Source organism: Vulpes vulpes, chromosome 9 (assembly GCF_048418805.1).
Source record: "Vulpes vulpes isolate BD-2025 chromosome 9, VulVul3, whole genome shotgun sequence".
Lineage (NCBI taxonomy): Eukaryota > Metazoa > Chordata > Mammalia > Carnivora > Canidae > Vulpes > Vulpes vulpes.
The window spans coordinates 61,438,646-61,459,078 of record NC_132788.1 but is presented as its reverse complement, the minus strand read 5'-3'; the positions used below and the strand labels follow the sequence as shown (position 1 = coordinate 61,459,078).

The window sequence follows — 20,433 nt, the reverse complement described above, 5'->3', positions numbered from 1 at the left end:
TACTTAGGAAATGCACCTTGAGTCCACAGCTAGAAGGATACAGAGAGACATTTACTTCTAGAGAAAAAAAGTATGTCTTCTAAAACTATACTCCCTTGGATCCCTATTTTAATAATTTGAAATTTGTTTTACTTTGGGAATGCTTGACTTTTTGATTTGTTGACAGTACAACAGCCACTTATATGAAGTGGGGAAATTTCCCCCTTTTTTTGAAACGGTCAGATTCTTGAGCCATTGGGAAGAGTAAACATGAAATGTGTTCCTCCAAAAAGATGGCTAGGACATGCTTGGAGTTATCCTTTCTTTCCTCTTTGTGACAGGCTACAGAAGTTGTGCAACTCCAGCCCCCTGAGCTGCTTTTCTTGCTGGAAGATCTCTCCCAGAAACTGGAGAATATGCTGACACCTTCTGTTGCCAAGAGAATCCCCTTCCTCAAGGTTGGTATAGGCAGAAGCATAAGCCCTTGCCTTAATGAATAACTTGTACCTTTCTCTGGCATTGTGTTGGGTCACTGGAGTAAGCATGGTGGCAGCCTCATTTCCAGAGCCTACTCACTGTGCTTTAGAAAGGAACTCTGGGGCACCTGGGTGGCTAAGTGGTTGAGCGTTTGCCCTCAGCTCAGGGCCTGATCCAAGGTCTGGGGATTGAGTTCTGCATTGGGCTCCCTCTGAGGAGTCTGCTTCTCCTTCTGTGTCTCTGCCTCTCTTTCTGTATATCTCATGAATAAATAAATAAAATCTTAAAAAGAGAGAGAGAGAGGAACTCTGAAACAGAGAAATAAAAAAGCTACCCCAAACAGGATATATATTTCTAAATGCCCTGATATATATTTCTAAATCCTGTTCTTTACTTGGATTTTGCTTTTATTTATTTATTTACTTAAATTTTTATTTATTTATGATAGTCACACACAGAGAGAGAGAGGCAGAGACACAGGCAGAGGGAGAAGCAGGCTCCATGCAGGGAGCCCGATGTGGGATTCGATCCCGGGTCTCCAGGATCGCGCCGTGGGCCAACGGCAGGCGCTAAACCACTGCGCCACCGGGGATCCCGGGATTTTGCTTTTAAAAGCCTGCCAGGGGTGCCTGGGTGGCTCAGGGGGTTCGGCGTCTGCCTTTGGCTCAGGTCATGATCTCAAGGTCCTGGGATCAAGCTCCACATCGGGCTCCCTGCTCAAGGGGTAGTCTGCTTGTCCTTCCCCCTCTGCTCCTCTCCCTGTTCTCTCTCCTTCTTTCTCAAATAAATAAATAAAACTTAAAAAAAAAAAAAAAAAAAAGGGATCCCTGGGTGGCGCAGCGGTTTGGCGCCTGCCTTTGGCCCAGGGCGTGATCCTGGAGACCTCGGATCGAATCCCACGTCGGGCTCCCTGCATGGAGCCTGCTTCTCCCTCTGCCTGTGTCTCTGCCCCTCTCTCTCTCTCTCTCTGTGTGACTATCATGAATAAATAAATAAAATCTTTAAAAAAAAAAAAAAAAAAGCCTCCCAAACTTAGCCTATGCCCAAGCCTCAGTGTAGTAGTAGTTGGCTATCTAGAGAAGGCCAGAACTTCACGTGTGTCTATAGTGTACAAATGTACACATAGCATCTGGTGAAGCAGTTGGATGATACTAGCAACAAAACATAAAGGTTTTAGGTGTAAACATTTAAACAATATATCCAGTTATTTGATTTTTTGTTTGTCCTCATCAGTTGCTCAATGTTCTTACCACCTAGGTGATATCTATTTTTGTATGAGCTTTATCTCATTAGTAATTACAGGTTTGTACTTCTCACTCAAACATTGTACTCTATAAAAGCCAATGTCTTGGTGATTCGAAGATGGGACAAGATCCCTCTGTCAGAATAGAGTTTTAGGCAAGCAACCAGCTCCTATCTTGTGATACCATTCTGACTAAACTCCTTAACAAACGTTTAGTTTTAGAGAAGCTATCCAGCAGTTTCTTCCACAGTAACTCTGAATTTATTACAGACTAAAGGAAACCGGAATATTGGATTCTCACATCTCCATCAGAGATCTGCCCAAGAAGTTGCTCATAGTATTGTTCAACTGCTGACTCCAATGTGTAACCATCTGGAGAACATTCACAACTATTTTCAGGTCAGCAGCCTATCTTATCATTATAGAAATTTAGAAATTACTGGGGCACCTGGGTGGCTTAGTTAAGTGTCTGACTCTTGATTTCTGATCTGGTCATGATCTCGTGGATCCTGGGGATCGGCCTGTGTAGGGCACTGTGCTTGGCAGGAAATCTGAAGATTCTCTCCCTCTGCCCCTCCCCTAGCTCGCTTGCACTTGTGCGCTCTTTCTCAAATGAATAAATAAATCTTAAAAAAAAATAATTTAGAAATTACTAAGTGAACAAGATATTTCATTTTGACTGAGAAATATTGAAGGAAAATATTGAAGGAAAATATTGAAGGAAAAATGCCAAAACAACTCTCTTAAAAACATTTTTCCTTTTCAGTGCTTAGCTGCTGAAAATCAAGGTGTAGTTGATGGCCCAAGAACAAAAGTTGAGGAGTACCACATGATGTCGTCATGCTATCAGAGGCTGCTACAGATTTTTCATGGGCTTTTTGCTTGGTGAGTAAGTGGCAGATAGTAGGTAGAAATAATCAAGTATGCACTTGTTTTATTTGACAGTCACCAGGGCACTGAGGCAGAGAAAAAAAGAAAAGGGCTTCAAAAGTCTTCTGTATATATGGTACTTGGAGTTGTTTTTGGAGTGTTTTTATCTGCATCATTTCATTTTATCTTGTACACTCTGTGTCTTATATGACCACGATTAACTATTTGAAAATTAGGTGAATAGATATTGGCTAATCTGTAACAGATCTAGTCATCTGATTCTTAGCCAGCTTTGCTGGCAGCCTTTCTATAATAACATTGGAGGGACTGTTACTTAAGAAGTTGTTACTGGGGCACCTGACTGGCTCGTGGTGGAGCATGAGACTCTTGATCTCAGGGCTGTGAGTTGGAGCCCAACATTGGGTGTATTCTCTAGATTACTTCAAAATAAAATCTAGGCAGCCCAGGTGGCTCAGTGGTTTACTGCCGCCTCCAGCCCAGGGCCTGATCCTAGAGACCCAAGATCAAGTCCCACGTCAGGCTCCCTGCATGGACCTCCTCCTCCCTCGGCCTGTGTCTCTGCTTTTGTGTGTGTGTGTGTGTGTGTGTGTGTGTCTCATGAATAAATAAATAAAATCTTAAAAATCTTAGAAAAGAATGTTAACTGAACAATTTGTGGATAAATTCCAGGTTATATGTTAAAGAGCTGAATACATTTTGAGCTGGGATATTTAAAGGTATTTTGTGGAAGCAATGGGACTTCATAGGGCCCTGACGGATAGATGGCCTTTTGGGAGGTAAAGAAAGGGGCTGGAAAAAAAGAAAAAAAGGGGGACTAGAAGGCACAGCATGAATGAAAGTAGAAATGAGGGAGATGTGTCCCTTAAATGCTTATGTTCCTCAAGGCTGGGCCCTGGCTCCTCCTCTTGTTATACAGGTTTTCTGGGCAATCTCACCCAAGCTTAAATTTGTGCTGAAATTTATCTTCGGAGCTACTGGCATTTATATCCAGCTGCCTACTCAGCACTTCCTTAGGTGTGTCCTTGACACTTCAGACACATCACATCCAAAATGGAATGTATCATCCTCACTGCTGCTCCTTTGGCTTTGCCACTGGTATGTAAATGGTACCACCAGTGTCTGAGCCAGAAACCAGCAGTTCTTCTTTGTCCCTTTCTCTACCCACTACATTTTCTCTCTCCCACATCGAATCACCAAATCCTATTAATTTTATCTTTTAAATAACTTCTAAATAGCCTGTTCCTCTCCTGCTGCACTGCTTTGAGACTCCCCTCATTCCTTGCCTGGACTAGATGAGTTTTATAGTTTCCAGTTGCCCTCCCTCAGTCCTTTCTTCACACGGCAGTCAGTGGTCTTCCCAATGCAAAGTCAGTCTTATTCTATCCCAGCTTTGGTTCTAGCTGTCCTTTGATTTTTCTTGAGCTCAAACTTTTTACCTAGCTTCTAAGGCCTTTTGTTATCTCACACCTGCTCTTCCACTCATAGTCTTACATTCTGCCCTCCAGCTATGTTGAATTAATTTCAGTACTCTATATTGCTTTCACTGAAAGACTTTTCATACATCTTCATTCTTCTACCTGGATCTGCTTCTTTATCACCAGTTTTTCTAACTTATCTTTGAGAACTGGATTTAAACTTCAACTCCTCAGGAGCATCTTCTCTGACCTGTAGGACAGGTAAGCCTCCTACCTACCCCTCTAACTCCCTGTTTTCTCCTAATACTCTGATATCTTCTTACAATAAGACTTACCACATTTTATTGTAATTACTTGTTCATCTGTCTTCTTTGCTAGACCATGAGCTTCATGGGAGCTACAACCAATCATTATTGTATCCCCAGTACTTAAAAATAGTGCCTGGCAAGAGATTTGATCAGACACCTCATCAAAGAGATACGATGGCAAATAAATACATGCAAAGATGTTTAATAGTATTAGTTATTAAGAAATTCCAAGTTAAAATTACAGCATGGCTAAATCATAAAGAATTACCTGACCATATTGGTGAGGACATGGGACACCTGGAACTCTCATATGCTGCTGGTGGACATGTAAAATGGTGCACACACTTTTATTTTTTGTTTTTGTTTTTAAACATTTATTTATTTATTCATGAGAGACACACAGAGAGAGGCAGAAACAGGCAGAGAGAGAAGCAGACTCCATGCAGGAAGCCCCAGGCGGGACTCGATTCCGAGATTCCAGGATCACGCCTGGAGCCAAAGGCAGACGCTCAACCACTGAGCCACCTAGGCATCCCGGTGCACACACTTTTGAAACGGTTTACCATTTCCTTAAGAAGTTAAACATACACTTACCGTACAACATAGCCATTCTGCTAGGTATTTACTCAAGAGAAATGAAAGCATATGTCTATACAAAATCTTATGCATGAATGTTTATAGCAGCTTTATTTGTAATAATCCCAAACTAGAAACAAATGTCTATCAACTAGTAAATGTATAAACAGATTTTCTTATGATGAAATACTATACACAGCAATATAGATGAAGAGAAGAATTATACTGAATAGAAAGCAAGATTGTATGAGTACATAGCATTTGATTCCACTTACACAGAACTCTAAGAAAAAAACATTTAACTTCATAGTGATGAAAACAGATCAGTGGCTGCCTATCACTGGGCAGAAAGATGGAGTGAAGGATGGATTTGAAAGAATATAAGGAAACTCCTGGGCGTAGTGGTATGTTCATTATTTCCATTGCAGTGATTATTTTGTGGGTTTATATTATGCCACCTGATCAAACTGATAAACATTTTAAATACATGCAGTTTGTATGCAGTTGTAGGTCAGTTCTATCTTAATAAAGCTGTTCCTCCCCAAAACCTGAGCTATAATAGGCCCTCAGAATACATCTATGGAAAGGCAGAACTACCACTGGTGATATGGAGATATTTCTATAGGAGTAGATAATCTAGGGGCTTAGATTGTGATGGGCCTTGAAGGTCAGAAAAGTTTGAATGTTGTACAGAAAAGCAATTCTGGAGTTTTATTTTTTTTATTTTATTTTTTTTAAATTTTTATTTATTTATGATAGTCACTGAGAGAAAGAGAGGCAGAGACACAGGCAGAGGGAGAAGCAGGCTCCATGCACCGGGAGCGGGATGTGGGATTCGATCCTGGGTCTCCAGGATCGCGCCCTGGGCCAAAGGCAGGTGCCAAACCGCTGCGCCACCCAGGGATCCCTGGAGTTTTATAATTAGAGCCAAGGTATAATGAAATCAGTGTTTTAGGAAACTCTTTTTGACAACTGTGTGTAGGACAGATTGGAAAGGGATGCAAAAAAACCAGTCAAAAGGTGTCTCAGTGATCTACAATATGTGATGATGATGATGATGATGATGATGATAATGATAAGAGCCTGGTTTAGAATGATGGCTTGAACTTGGGAAGGAAGGGACAGTAGGAACGATAATCTGAAGATAGAATGGTCGGGGTGCCTGGGTGGTTCAGTCAGTAAGTGTCTGTCTTCAGCTCAGGTCCTGCTACCTGGGTCCTGGGATTGAGCCCCACATCAGGCTCCCTGCTCAGTGGGGAGTTTGCTTCTCCTTCTCCCCCTGCTCATGCACTGTCTCTCTCTCTCTCAAATAAATAAATAAAAATCTTAAAAAAAAAATTATCAAGACTTATAGAAGAAGTAAGTTTTTTTTACTGAGAACTTTCTATGGAATTGATACTGATTTAACAATCAACGAAATTATTTCTGTTTTTTTCTGGAGAGGAAGGCTGAGACTTCTCTAAAATGTAGCAAATAAAAGATAGTTTTTTTTTTCCCTGAAAATAAACCTAGGAGGACTGTTAGGTCCTTAAAGAAATACTGTTTCAGGTGCACTTCACCTTGTAGTGTGAATCTCAGAGCTATAACTAAATTGGGTACCTGGGTACTTACAGTGTTCTAGTTCTCCTTTTTTCTCCATTGACTTACTGATGTTATAGCCTGGAGGCCAGGACCTTCAAATGCTGTCCAAGCAATTTTCCTATAAGTAAGCTCAATCATCTTACCCTGACTTTCCCTTAGGAATGGATTTTTTCAGCTTGAAAATTATAATTTACTGTACTCAGCCCTTGAGGTCCTTACCAACCGACTGAAGCAAGGAGAGCCTGACCAGTCCTTGGACGAATTGCTCAGGTGGGTCAGACTACATATCCCAGAGTGTTGTCTCAAAAAATAAAATAAAATAAAATTAGCAAGAGGTATTGGAAATCACTTGGGTGTCTCTCTGTAGTTGTAAGGGAAATAGATGTTTTCAACTACTTTTCATCAGTCATATGAGCTTTTTCATCTATGTATTTAGATAAATCCTGAAACATTAGAAACCATTGAACAAATCCTACTAAATCTTTGTGCATCCTGCATCCTGTAGTTGACCTTTTCAGGTAATGATGTTGTAAACACTGGTGACCTCTAGTCAACTCTTGGTTATCCAGGAACCTACTCTGTCTCTCAGTAGGGTCAGATAATTAGGTAGCAGTAGTTACCACTGATTTCCCCCCCAGTCTCAAAAGATTAGCCTACGCTGAGGGCAAGGCAGTAGAAGAGGGATGTGAGGAAGAGATCTAAGAGGCATGGCTCCCAGCCTCTATCCCAGCTTCAATCAGAGTAATTTCAACTTTCTCTCACTTCCTCTACACTGTCTCTGGGTCTGCAATCAATACTTATCATCCCTGCTTATAGGGCAAGGCTTTATTTACTTCATTTTAAATATAATGCTTTTAAATTTGTTTGACCTCCTTCCCATTATCAATAAGAAGAGTACACCCTAGTTTTATTTCAACTACAATTTTGGATTATGACTCCCTATCTCCTATTATTTCAGTGCATTGAAAGCTGACCATATATGGTACACTTATTAAATGCACTGGTTTCTCTGTCTTATAATTTGCTTTCACTTGTCATATAAACCTAGAATTTAAATTTTATTCTCATTTTGTTGCCTTAGGCCTTAGGAACAAATAATTTGTCTAGGGTTGCTCATGTAAGCATGGCATGGACACATATTTGGATATCTTGGGGTACATGATCCCTTCAAGGCCAGCATTCCAGCCCTTGGGCTCTGTTCTGCCCTGGCTTTCTTCATACAAGGGTACAGTTCTCTTTCAGGGTCTTGAAAGAAGGTGGTCACAAAAGTACCTGAAAATGTGGAGGATTCTGATTAGATCAATAAATACACAGGTGAACTTGGACAATTTGTGAATTTAGACCTGTCTCTAATACTTATCTTATTCTTTTTTTTTTGTTGTTTCCTTTACAGCCAAAGCTTCAATTACTTGCAGAATTTCTCTCACAGTATTCCCAATTTCCAGTGTGCTCTTTATCTCATCAGACTTTTGATGGTCATTTTGGAGAAATCTACAGCTCCTACTCAGAAAAAAGAAAAAATTGGTGATGGCCCAGATCTTTTTTTCTTCATGAATTGGATTAGTAACTCAAGCTTGTAAATTTAAGGCTTCCTAATAAGACCTTTTGTATTTATATGTAAAACCCCACATAACTGTGCATGTGCCCTCTTGCCATATTAAGAAGGATATTTTCCCAGAGGGAACTATAGCTGATCTCTGCTGATACTGCTTAGTCTGAGTTTGGTTAATTCATTTGGCTGGGTAATTTTCTGTTTGGCTTCTGTTTATTCATGTCTTTTTTTTTTTTTTTTTAATCTGAGACATTTGACAGAGATACAAACTGCTAGATTAATAAAATGGGAGAAAGGAGAAATCAAGATTTGATTAAGTGTCAAGAAAGTCTGGGCTCCATTCTTGATCTTTATCTTTTGTCATAGCTCTTTGAATGCAACTGACTGATTATATATTCCAATTGGCAGCACACATAGAAATCAAGAAGAAAATGCAAAACAAACCTTTTATTACTTCCTGTTGATTAAAAGGGCAGGGGGGCGTTTGGTGTGAATCTCTAAGATGGCCATGGCTTATTTGTCTGCCAGGAGAAGCTAGATTGGTTTTCCTACTGCCCAGCAGTGTGTGTTCAATTCATGTTTGTGTGTATGTCAGGACAGGGTGAAATGATGGGATGCATTGGGTCTTAGACAGATAGGTTTATCTCTGGTAGAAGGACCCAATGGAGCAGGAACCCGTGGCAGCCTTTTTCAAATTGTCAGCCGAGGAACTTCAGAATAAATATTAAAAAAATATAATCCTTTTGATCATTAGTCATCCCCCAAAAGCCTGAAAAACAAGAGTATAGTCAGTTTTCCATTTATGAAATGCATTTGTTTTGTTTCTTCAACAGCTTCGTTGGCCAAACAGTTCCTCTGTCGGGTGTGGCCAAGTGGGGAGAAAGAGAAGAGTAGCATTCCTACTGAACAACTCCATACTTTGCTCAGGTGAGAGGCTCAGTTTCTTTCCATGAGCCAAACAGTCCTTTTTGCCACTGTTGGGATCTCTTGCCTGGCCAAAGACTGAAAAATTGCCATGGTTAGGGGGAACTTGAAAACAATGAAGTAGGTTTGAAATTAACAAAAGTTGTATCACGGTATTATACACCCGAAACTAATATATGTTAATTATGCTTGAATAGAAAAATAAAACAAGTTAATAAATGAACAGAATTTGGAACATGCGGATTGTAAGATCCTCTGGTTCTGTTTTATACTGTCAGCTAGTTCCTGACTAGCTGGAGGAAATGGAGGAGTCTCTGGTTGTATTTTGCTTTGTTAATCAGAATTAGGTAATTATTTGTTGACATCTATTACTTCCGAAGTGTCTAACTATATTTCCAGTTGAAACATCATTTCCTTTATCTCCTGATAATTATTTGGAATCTTCATTTTATTAAAAATAAATGTCAGTAGGGGCGCCTGGGTGGCATATTGGGTTTAGCATCTGCCTTCGGCTCAGGTCATGATCCCAGGGTCCTGGGATCAAGCCCTAAGTTGGGCTTCCTGCTCAGCTGGGAGTCTGCTTTTCCCTCTCCCTTTGCCCCTATCCCTGCTCATGTGTGCATGCGTGCTGTCTCTCTCTCCCTCTTGGAGAGATGAGATCCTCTTCTCCCTCTCTATCTGCCCCTCTCCCTGCTTGCATGTGTATCCCTGCATGTGCTCTTTCTAAATAAGTAAATAAAATCATTTTACATAAAGAAAGAAAGCTAAGTACCTGGTAAGATCTTAAAAAAGAAATTTTGATTTAGGAATTCTGTAATATGTGTTTATACTCCTATTGCTCTCAATGCAGTGTTTACCTGGAGCATACAGACAGTGTTCTGAAGGCCATAGAGGAAATTGCTGGGGTTGCTGTCCCAGAACTGATTAATTCTCCTAAAGATGCATCTTCCTCGATGTTCCCTACCCTGACAAGGTAAGAGAGTTCTCTCCTCCAGTTTTTCCCCTGATTAGAATCACACTGTTCTATGTATGTAGTTTCCAGATAACTACCTTACCTTCATTTAATTTGGATACAGATGCTAGGTACAGTCATTCATTCAACACACAGAATGTCTACTGTGCATTCTTTCCAAGGGGCTCTCAGCCAACCCATGTAAGGAATCTTTGTAAGGAATGAATTTTCAGTAGAGTCTTCAAAGATAGTGGATATTTAGTCACCGAACATCTCACGTTAGTACTTTCATCCTTTAAAGTGAGACTATCTAATATTTTAACCACCTTTAGAGTAAAGTGATAGTTGTATGTGATCGTGTACATCTCAGTGGTTTTTTTTCTCATACAAAGTTTATAGCACTTGAACATTCTTTATGTTATTCAGTCCTTTCAGTGATTCTGTGAGATAAGTATCATTATCCTTGATGTACTAATGAGGAAAATGAGCGTTAGAGAGGGAACTTATTCAAACTTACACAGAGAGTAAGTATGGAACTAGGAACTTGAACTCGGGTCTTCTGACCACTACCTCACACTCCTTCCATGCCACCGCACCGCCTCCCTTTATAAAGTTAATTCCATTGTTTGACAGGCCATCTTCAGGGGCTCCTTTGTGAATCCTTACCTTTTTTTTTTCCCCTGTGTGTGTGTGTGTGTGTGTGTGTGTGTGTGTGTGTGTTTTGTGTTTTTTTTTTTTTTTTTCTTGTGTGGTTTTTCTTTTATGTTTTTTTATTGTGTTTTTTTTTTTTTTTTTTTTTTTTTTTTTTTGTGAATCCTTTCCATTCCCCCATCCTTTTACAGTGGACCCTAGTGAAAGGCAATTCAGAGAGGTAGGGAAGGAAATGACTTTTGGTGCCTTGGCTTCTTCCTAGGAAGTTCTTTCTAACCAGTTATTGTTATGTGAGCATGCATGTTTTCCCCTCTTCTAGGCAATCCTTTGTCATTTTCTTCCGTGTGATGATGGCTGAACTAGAGAAGACAGTAAAGGGTCTTCAGGCTGGCACAGCAGCAGACTCACAACAGGTGGGTCAGATACTCCCACCACAAGAGGTAGACCTGGTTACTAAGAAGCTGCTGCATCTTCTAGTTCTTAGGTCCAGAGTTTCTTCTAAGCTATTTCCCTTGAGTTAGAGAGATCCAGGATTCTTCTTCAAAGAGTTCCTGGCTTAATTTCCTTTCCTTCCAGTTTGAGGGAGGATTAGGCTCTTTATTCCCTGGATACTCCCTAGGGGAAGGGTCAGACTACTCTGGAAGCCCTAGCTCTGGAAAAAAATGTCTTTGGTCACAGCCTCCCATGCCTGGCAGTTTGTTGCTTATGAGCTGGGATGAGGTGAGCAGGCCTGTTTACCAGAACTGAGCCAGACTGCTGAGAGCATAGGCATCATAGAAACTACAGATTTGATCACTAGCAGGTATATTGCAGAGGCTTTTTCCTACCTGGAAGTTACTGAAAAGGAGTCTTTAGAAACTCTCTATAAAGCACCATAGGTAGGCCTCAGAACCATCTTGTGGGTGCACTAGTAACATCTCTTTGAGAGAATAATTGGCTTAAATTAATCTCTGAATAGCTGTGTATGTGTAATCCAAGACCCATGGATTAGTGGAAATACAATAAGAGAAGTACTTGGCTGGTTCCAAAGTGCCTGTATATTTTTTTGCCTCCAGATTCATGAAGAAAAGCTCCTCTACTGGAACATGGCTGTTCGAGACTTCAGTATCCTCATCAACCTCATAAAAGTGAGTATGCAGGCTCCTTGACCCACCTCATTAGTTAACTACCGAAACTGAAATCAAGAAGGGTCCTGGCTTCCAAAATGGACTCTCGCTGTTTCCCCACCCTTCCTTGGGGATCTGTTATCACCTGTCTTCTTCCCTTGTCCCTCTCTACCCATCCTGAATAATCCCTTCTTTTCCCCATTGGCAATGTCTTTTTCTTTCTCTTTCTTCCTCCTTCCCTGTCTGTGCTACAGTACTATTTAATAGCTCTCACCTTGTCTTGGATCCTCTGTGGCCCGAGGACACTCTCATTGTCACCTTCTTCCAACCCTGAATGCCTTCTTTATCCCTCAGACACACCCTGTGCTCTCACCCACTCCATGATTTTGCTAACCTATTCTCCCAGCTCTGAATGTCATTCTCTCTCCTTTCCACCTCTCATCCACCTTTCTTAAGGCTTCACATAAAGATTTGGACTTATACAATGCCATCTTCTTAATATCCTGAGTTAGAATCAATTTCTTTCTTTTAACGCTTTTTTTATTTTTTAAATATTTATTTATTTATTCATTCATGAGAGACGCAGAGAGAGAGAGAGGCAGAGACACAGGCAGAGGGAGAAGCAGGCTCCATGCAGGGAGCCCAATGTGGGACTTGATCCTGGGTCTCCAGGGTCACACCCTGGGCTGAAGGAAGCGCTAAACCATTGAGCCATCCAGGCTGCCCTAGAATCAATTTCTTAATCTTCTTTGCTTCCCTGTTCCTGTCAGTAATGGAGATGACTATTCTGTTTCATAATTAATGTAACTGTTGACATGCCTTCTTCATTTTAGAATTCTCTACAACATCCAGAGCTGTGCTTTACACAATGAGGAAGAGGCTGGGGTTGCTCAGAGGAGCAGACCTGATGGGGAAGAGGCTGAGGTGCTCAGAGGAGCAGACCTCAGCTGTGGTTTCTTATCTTTTGTGTCTCCAGGTGTTTGATAGTCGTCCTGTTCTGCATGTATGTTTGAAGGTGAGCGATTGACCTGGCCCTCGTTAGTATTTATTCTTCCTGTGGATCTCTCTAGAGATGGCCTCAGTTGAAAAGAGTTGTTTAATACTTTGCCCACAAGCCAGAGTTTTCAGAATCTGTCCTAACAGGTGGTAGTTTAGAAAAGACAGTGGATACTTTTTCCCACACTAATTGGATTACTGGAGAAGCTAATTTTCCTATAAGTTTGAAAACTTTTGGTCTGAGTCTTAGAACTAGAGGAGTGGCTTCAGGATAGCTGACTTCAGGAGCAATAGTCTCTCCTTGCCATTCCTTCCCAGGCAACAGGGAAGAGGGAATGGTGGGTGATTCCCCTTTTTATTTTATTTATTTATTTTTTTAAATTTATTTATTTGAGAGAGAGCACATGCCTCTCTCAGGGCATAAGGGCAGATGGACAGGAAGAGAGATCTTAAGCAGGCTCCACACCCAGCATAGAGCCCAACACAGGGCTTGATCTCATGATCCTGAGTTCATGACCTGAGCTGAAATCAATAGTTGGACACTTAACCAACTATGTCACTCTGAACTCCTCTCCCAAGGGGAGAGCCCAGATTAGCCCTAGATTTAATGATGGGTTAGGAGCTAGGAAATGTTATGAGGAAAATATGTCTTCCCTGCTCCTTATGGTTTCTTCGAAGTGGATGGCAACACATTCTTGTTATCCCCTATCCCCTTATCCTCTCTTCCTCTTTACTCTGCCCTGGACCTAGGGCGGGAGATGGGTGAGTGATTTATCTGATTGGTAAACTTGGCAGATGGTTATGTGCTTCCTCAGCCCTACACAATTTTTTCCTTTTGGGAGTAAGTGGTTCTTAGGCAGCTGGGGTCCCCCTCTGTTTTATTTGCCTTCAGTCTTACACTGGGCAAGGCCTCTGCCTATTGGCTGTGTCTAGGATAGATAAGTCTGCCTAACTCTAGGATAGATAAGTCTGCCTAACTCTGCCTAATGGGCTTAGTTAGCAGGCCCATTTAGTTTTTGCATTAAACTTACACGCTCCAAATTAACCTTTTGGACTCTTCCCAGTTTATATTTTAAAAATAAGAAAATAAAACCCCTGGGCTAGGTGATACTATGCTACTTCAGGGGCCCTTCACGTGGAAGACCTCAAGAGAGGTCATCACCATGTGTCTCTTCTCTTCTTCAGTACGGGCGCCTCTTTGTGGAAGCATTTTTGAAGCAGTGTATGCCGCTCCTAGACTTCAGTTTTAGAAAACACCGGGTAAGAACTGAGAGCACAGAAGAAAGATGTGTTCCATACAGTTACTCAGAAGATACGTGCATGGTGGCTCCTGGACTGGGAATGGGGATAGTTCCTTTACCCAGGTTCTGGGCCACAGTTCTACTTGGGCTCCTTTGGTCTGCTTCAGTTTATCACCAGAGATGCCATATTGGACTGAATATTCCAAAGTAGGCTAAACTTCAGACCCACTCTGATTAAATCCACCTTTTTACTTCTACTCTAGATCTGAGGGTGGTTACTCCTTTTAGCTTGATTTTATTGTGTTACTGCACTCCCAGGACTCATGTATCAGTGTGGCATTTGCTTATTCCTTTGCACTTATCTAGATCTACCCTCAGGAATAATAATAATCTCATTTGTGTCATAAACTCTTTGCTGTTGTAATGGATAGTCTTTTTTTTTTTAACATGCAGACTTTTTTTTTTTAAGATTTTATTCATTTGAGAGAGAGACAAAGTATGAGCAGGGGGAAAGGGCAGGGGGAGAGGGAGAGAAACAAGCAGACTTCCCGCTGAGTGGGGAGCCTGGTGCGGGGCTGGATCCCAGCACTCTGAGATTATGACCTGAGCTGAAGTCAGACTGAGCCACACAGGCACCCCTGTAATGGGTAGTCTTGAGAGGTTTTATTTGGCCAAGTAAGATCCAGGGTTATAGTAGTAAAATAAGGATAGTAACAAAGATGATGATTTGTTACACATATTTAGCAAGCTTGCAAGACACTCTCATAGTATTTGGTTGGTTCCTCATAACCTAGAAAGAGAAAGGGGAGGACAGCTAGTTAGCTCTGGCTTCAAGGGCCAAATTGAGATGACCAACACACAACTGGAACCTGTGTAGTTTATCCTCTTTGCAGCCCTTGGTTGCATCTAAAATGAAAGGGGAGCGTTTAATATGGCATTTATGATTGTGTTGGTTGTAGGAAGATGTTCTGAGCTTACTGGAAACCTTCCAATTGAATACAAGGCTGCTTCATCACCTGTGTGGGCATTCCAAGGTAAGAAGGAAAGCAAGTCACATCATGGCATCAGGCTGTTGGCTTAATCTGCAGTGTGATTGGGAGATCCACAGGCTCCAGTTCCTTCTTCCTTTTTTAGCCTTCTTGAGTCTATTTTTGAAACTGTGTCTGTCCAAAGGCAGTTTAACTCATAGCGGTCAGATCCCTAGTTGCTAGTTGAAATTGGGCAGTCATGTAGATAAGAGTTTCTGCATCTGAAGTTTGACTCAAACTCCATAGCACTCTTTCCTTTAGAAGCTTCTCTTTAGTGAGAGAGATAGAATGTTGGTGGATGTGTTGCTGCTATAAAGTACTCTGGGTGGGAGGAATATTATGTAAGTGACAATTCTCTGCTAGAGACAAGAGGTGGTTCTAAAAGCAGCCATCTTCAGAGCTTTTCAGCTGTACTACTTACTTGTCAAGGAACACATCTGTCTCTTATGAGAACATTTTACCATTAGGGTATTTTTCCTATAGTTGAACCATTGTCACTTTTTGTCTGAAGAAGCACAGAGCCATAGAGCTCTGTAGTCATGGACAAACTAAATTCTTCTTCAGTCCAGTTCCTATTGCTTCCTCTGCTGGTCCTAACTTCAGAAGCTGCTGAACAGTGGAGTTTTAAGGACACCTGGCTAAAGAGGGGTACTCTGTTGTTTAATATTAGCATAATACATGTTCAAGAACACTTTAGATCAATTTATTGATAATTGGTCAATAAGAGATTATGAAGAAGAACCTAAGGTGTGGGTGGCATGTCTTCTAGGCTCTTGAAGCTCTAGCTTGAAGAAGAGCTGCCATTCTCTTCAGAGTACTCTGCCAAGCTACTGTTTAATGGAACATGTCTCTGGCCTATACTTGGAGGATTTATCTCTTATTCAGTGTTCAAGACATCAAGAATTCAAAAGTTTCTGTATAGGAGTATGAAAGCATGATAATAAATCCAGATGAGTTGGGTGTATTTGTTTCCATCTAGATTCACCAGGACACGAAACTCACCAAACATGTGCCTTTGCTCAAAAAGACCCTGGAGCTTTTAGTTTGCAGAGTGAAAGCCATGCTTATCTTCAATAATTGCAGGGAGGCTTTCTGGCTGGGCAACCTCAAAAATCGGGACTTGCAGGTAAGCCTAGGGCCCTGCCCAAGAGAGTATACTCCCACTCTTTGTGAAAGCATCAGAAGATATATCAAGGAGGTCAACTAAGCCTTTTCTCCCAATAAGACTGCTTTTCTTTTCAGGCTGTGGCTATTTAGCTCTTAAAATTAGGACACATTGCTTATGGCCTTAAGTCACGGGTTCCACCCCTTAGCCAGCAAAGGCACCAAAATATGCCACTAATAACAAGGCCTCAGAGATAGAAGAGCCAGATCAATAAAACCTCTCTCCTAGCCAGAGTGGGCTTCTGTAAGTACTGAGGGTAGATTCATAATAACATTTATTTATATGGACAAACTTTTTAAAAATTATTTTGGGTCTTTTTCTAAACCACTCTGTCTTATTCCTGAAATTGTTCTCTGCCTCATTTTAACAAATAAACATTTCTAAGGTCTTTCAACTATCTGGCCAAAATCTTGTATTGCTTATAGTACTGCTTTGAGTTCTAGAAATTTTCATATAGGGTCCAAGTCCTTCTTGTTTACAATACCTGAGGAGTTTATAATCTTGTATATGAAAAGAATAGCACTCCAGAGAGTTTCTTTTTTCACATTTGCTTTGTGAGATACTAAAACTTCTACAATATTATTAAACAAAATACTATAATAAAACAATACTGTTGTTTCCATGGGAAAATAAAGCTTAGAGAGGTTAACTTACCTAAAGTCATTCAGCAATAAGTGCCAGGGTTTGAATCCAAACAGAAATAATGCAAAGCTGATGTTCTCAAACCACTTTATGTACTGTCTTTCAGTCTCTACATGGTCATTTGTAGTTGGTGTGTTGGTGGTAATATACTTTAAGGTATTTGTGAAATTTCAGAACGATATTCAACATTTACTGAAAGAATCACCAATATCCTGGCCTTGTAAAACGTAGTATGATATTAGAATACAACAATGGGCTTTTTGTAAAACTACATATTAGAGCCATACATATCTTAGAAACCTAGGGTTGATGATCACTTCTCTACATGCTAGGTCACAGGTAGGTCTCCATGTTTGACCATGCTTGAATGGCTAGAATGTCATCTTTTCTATTGCCTATAAGCTAAGCCTTTCTCATCTTGAGACCCTAAATAAGTCATTATAACCCACCATTTGTCTTGGCCCATTCACATGTAGGGTGAAGAGATTATATCCCAGAACTCCCAGGAAAGTACAGCCGAGGAGAGTGAGGATGATACCGCATCTCAGGTCTCCAAGAGCAAAACAACAGAGGTATTTCTGCATAAGGCCCCAGAGTGTGTAGTCGACTGTTGCATTTTGTTAATTATTCTGAGTCAGTAGAAAGCACAGAACTTTTGCTACTTATGCTTTTTTTTTTAAGTTTATTTATTTTAGTAATCTCTACAACCAACATGGGGCTCAAACTCACGACCCCGAGATCCAGTTGCATGCTCTTCCACCTGAGCCAGCCAGGGACCCCTCCCGTTGCTTATGTTTATAATCAAAGACCTCTATGCCCATCTCTATTCTCTCAAGAAAGTCTTATGTTTTTATATGAACTCTGTGGGGGTCAGAAGAGTATCTCAGGTTGTGGCATGTTATAGAGTTAAGAATTCCCTTTCATTATTCATATTAAATTCATATCTGAAGGGCACCTGGGTGGCTCAATTGTTGAGCATCTGCCTTTGGCTCAGGGCATGATCCCGGGGTCCTGGGATTGAGTCTTACATCGGGCTCCCTTCAGGGAGCCTGCTTCTCCTTCTGCCTATCTCTCTGCCTCTCTTCTCTGTGTCTCTCCTGAATAAATAAAATTTTGTAAAAATTCCTATCTGAAACCATTTGAGAGGGGAGAAGAGGTCAAGTGTTCTCTGAATGCCGAGAAGAATGAGTTAAAACATTTAATTATGTTGCTTGAATATATAAAATAGAAATATGAATGCAGTTGGTGAAAGCTAAAGCTCAGAATCAAAAGCTTCAGTTACTAAGGACTATAGTAAGAGCAGGGGTCCTTATTCTTTTCTGGGCTACCACATATACTTTCAGGACTTTAAAGAAAGCTGAAGAAAAATGTGTATGTTTATAAAGTTTTCTTACAATTCAGGTGGGTTTTGGACACCAAGAAGCTCAGATTTCAGAGCCCCTGTTATGAAGTCTCTCTATAATGCAATTTGAGGCTAATGCAGAGAGATAATTTAGCATGAAGAAACTTATATTATTTAAATAGTGTACTTCTGCCTTGTTCTCATAAAATTTTTTTGAAGCAGACGATATCCTGTTAGTTTGGTACTTTCTCCTAAGGAAACCTTCCAGATTAGAGTTGCATACCAAAAAATTGTATACTGAATTCCTATTGAGATACACCAGAATTCTTAATTTAGCAAATATTTCATTCCGTATTGAATACCTGCTTAATTCTGTGTCAAACACATGCAGTAGAGATGGAAGACCATGAGTTATAAAAATCATGTGAATTTGGTCCAGTTGCAGAATGTCGTAGGTCAGTATGACACTGGCCTCCCTCATGGTCATGATACAAGAAAAATGAGTGAGTTTCAATTCCTTTTTTTTTTTTTTTTTTTTTTAAGATTTTATTTATTAGAGACACAGAGAGAGAGAGAGAGAGAGAGAGAGAGAGGCAGAGGGAGCAGCAGGCTCCATGCAGGGAGCCCGACGTGGGACTCGATCCCAGGTCTCCAGGATCACACCCTGGGCTGAAGGTGGCGCTAAACCGCTGAGCCACCAGGGCTGCCCAATTCCGTTTTTCAATGAACGGTTTATTTATTATTTTTTTTATTTATTTATGATAGTCACAGAGAGAGAGAGAGAGAGAGAGAGAGGCAGAGACACAGGCGGAGGGAGAAGCAGGCTCCATGCGCCGGGAGCCCGACGTGGGACTCGATCCCGGGCCTCCAGGATCGCGCCCTGGGCCAAAGGCAGGCGCCAAACCGCTGCGCCACCCAGGGATCCCCAATGAACGGTTTAATGCCTATCATTGTTTGTTTTTTTTTAATACATTTTTATTTATTTATTTATGATAGTCACAGAGAGAGAGATAGGCAGAGACATAGGCAGAGAAGCAGGCTCCATGCACCGGGAGCCCGATACGGGATTCAATCCCGGGTCTCCAGGATTGCGCCCTGGGCCAAAGGCAGACGCCAAACCACTGCGCCACCCAGGGATCCCCCCTATCATTGGTTTTAACAATGATACAGTTATAAATCCTCTGGGAGCAGTATTATAATTTGATGGGGTCACCCAGATGACCTAAAATATCTAATTATCCTTTGCCCCTTAGGATGCTGAAAATGATGAAGTAAGTGATGGAGAAAAGGAGCAAGATAGTGATGAGAGCGAAGACTCCGATTAGACCACAGAGAGACTGATGTCCCCTCCCCATCTCTGCTAGCCTCTTCCCATTTTGTGTTCAGGATTTGAAATCTGCTATCTGCCTTCCTTACTGGAAGCATCTTGTTTTGTCATTAGGAGGGTGGGCTTTACTGAACCAACTTAATTGTATATTTCATAGGTTATCTAATATCATCAAGACCCTAGCTCAGGGTTCCACTGTAGCATTACCTAGCAGTCTGGGCAAACATGGACTGTTGTGCTGTGAAGAGTCACGATTCTGGGCTTTGGGAGCTAGTTTTGAAACTCAGAAATTTAGGATTGTAACAGTTTTACAAATAAATTGTTTTAAGTTCTGCTTTAACCACCTCATTCCTCTTTCTGAATTTCCTTCATAAATCAAGGATTACAAGGAATTCAATTGGAGTTTATGCAGAGAGAAAATGGAAACTGGTGCCAACACATCAGTTCTACCAATTAAAATCATGTTTTCTATTCTAAGAGCCATCTCTATTTGAGATGAGAAGATCTTTGTGATATTTTTGGAAGAGTGATGAATTTCTGGTCAATGCCCAAAGAAAGTCAAAAGGAAAGTTCTGGCTGCTTTTTAAAAAACTTTTGGTCATCATGTAGATACAGGATAAAGAGGGAAAAGGTACCATCAAACTCATATTGACTTTGTATACATGTTTATTTTATTTCCACATTATTCTGAGTTATACCTATAGACTCATTATAACAATGCTACAGAATTAGTTTATTTGAAATAAAATAGTAGTACACCAGCTAAAATGAAGAGCTCTCATGTGTTGAAAGCTAAGTTTCATTGAGCTTCCAAGTTCTCATGTGTTGAAAGCCCAGTTTCATTGTTGCTTCTAAGTTCTTTCTTGCCAGGTTATAAATATTCCTTAATATTTGCTGATATTACTACCCACTTTTGTACTCTGCAGTAGCATTAGGATGGGTTTAAGATTTTTGTTGTTGATTTGATGGGGGGAGATTATTTTTTTTAATGCTTGAGTCGTCTATAGATTTTTGACCCCCTCATTCTCATGTACATG

The 20,433-nt window shown here is 40.8% G+C and overlaps 1 protein-coding gene across 8 annotated transcripts in view; it reads left to right on the top strand.

Moving 5' to 3' along the window:
- FANCD2 (FA complementation group D2) overlaps window positions 1-19,736 on the top strand; it is a 57,951-nt gene extending 38,215 nt beyond the window's left edge. For 6 of the 8 annotated variants that reach the window (XM_072722154.1, XM_026016855.2, XM_072722157.1 and 3 more), the window contains exons 30-44: window positions 321-437; window positions 1,970-2,098; window positions 2,466-2,584; window positions 6,630-6,740; window positions 7,864-7,994; window positions 8,856-8,949; window positions 9,797-9,919; window positions 10,869-10,962; window positions 11,605-11,676; window positions 12,632-12,670; window positions 13,837-13,911; window positions 14,852-14,926; window positions 15,900-16,046; window positions 17,204-17,299; window positions 19,323-19,736. In XM_072722154.1, coding sequence (XP_072578255.1) covers window positions 321-437; window positions 1,970-2,098; window positions 2,466-2,584; window positions 6,630-6,740; window positions 7,864-7,994; window positions 8,856-8,949; window positions 9,797-9,919; window positions 10,869-10,962; window positions 11,605-11,676; window positions 12,632-12,670; window positions 13,837-13,911; window positions 14,852-14,926; window positions 15,900-16,046; window positions 17,204-17,299; window positions 19,323-19,394 — 1,494 coding nt within the window. In that variant the 3' untranslated portion in view covers window positions 19,395-19,736. Of the gene's footprint in view, window positions 1-320; window positions 438-1,969; window positions 2,099-2,465; window positions 2,585-6,629; window positions 6,741-7,863; window positions 7,995-8,855; window positions 8,950-9,796; window positions 9,920-10,868; window positions 10,963-11,604; window positions 11,677-12,488; window positions 12,671-13,836; window positions 13,912-14,851; window positions 14,927-15,899; window positions 16,047-17,203; window positions 17,300-19,322 lie in introns of all 8 variants that reach the window. The other 2 variants (XR_011994557.1, XR_011994558.1) reach the window with 1 other exon arrangement.
- Window positions 19,737-20,433: the final 697 nt, after the last annotated feature.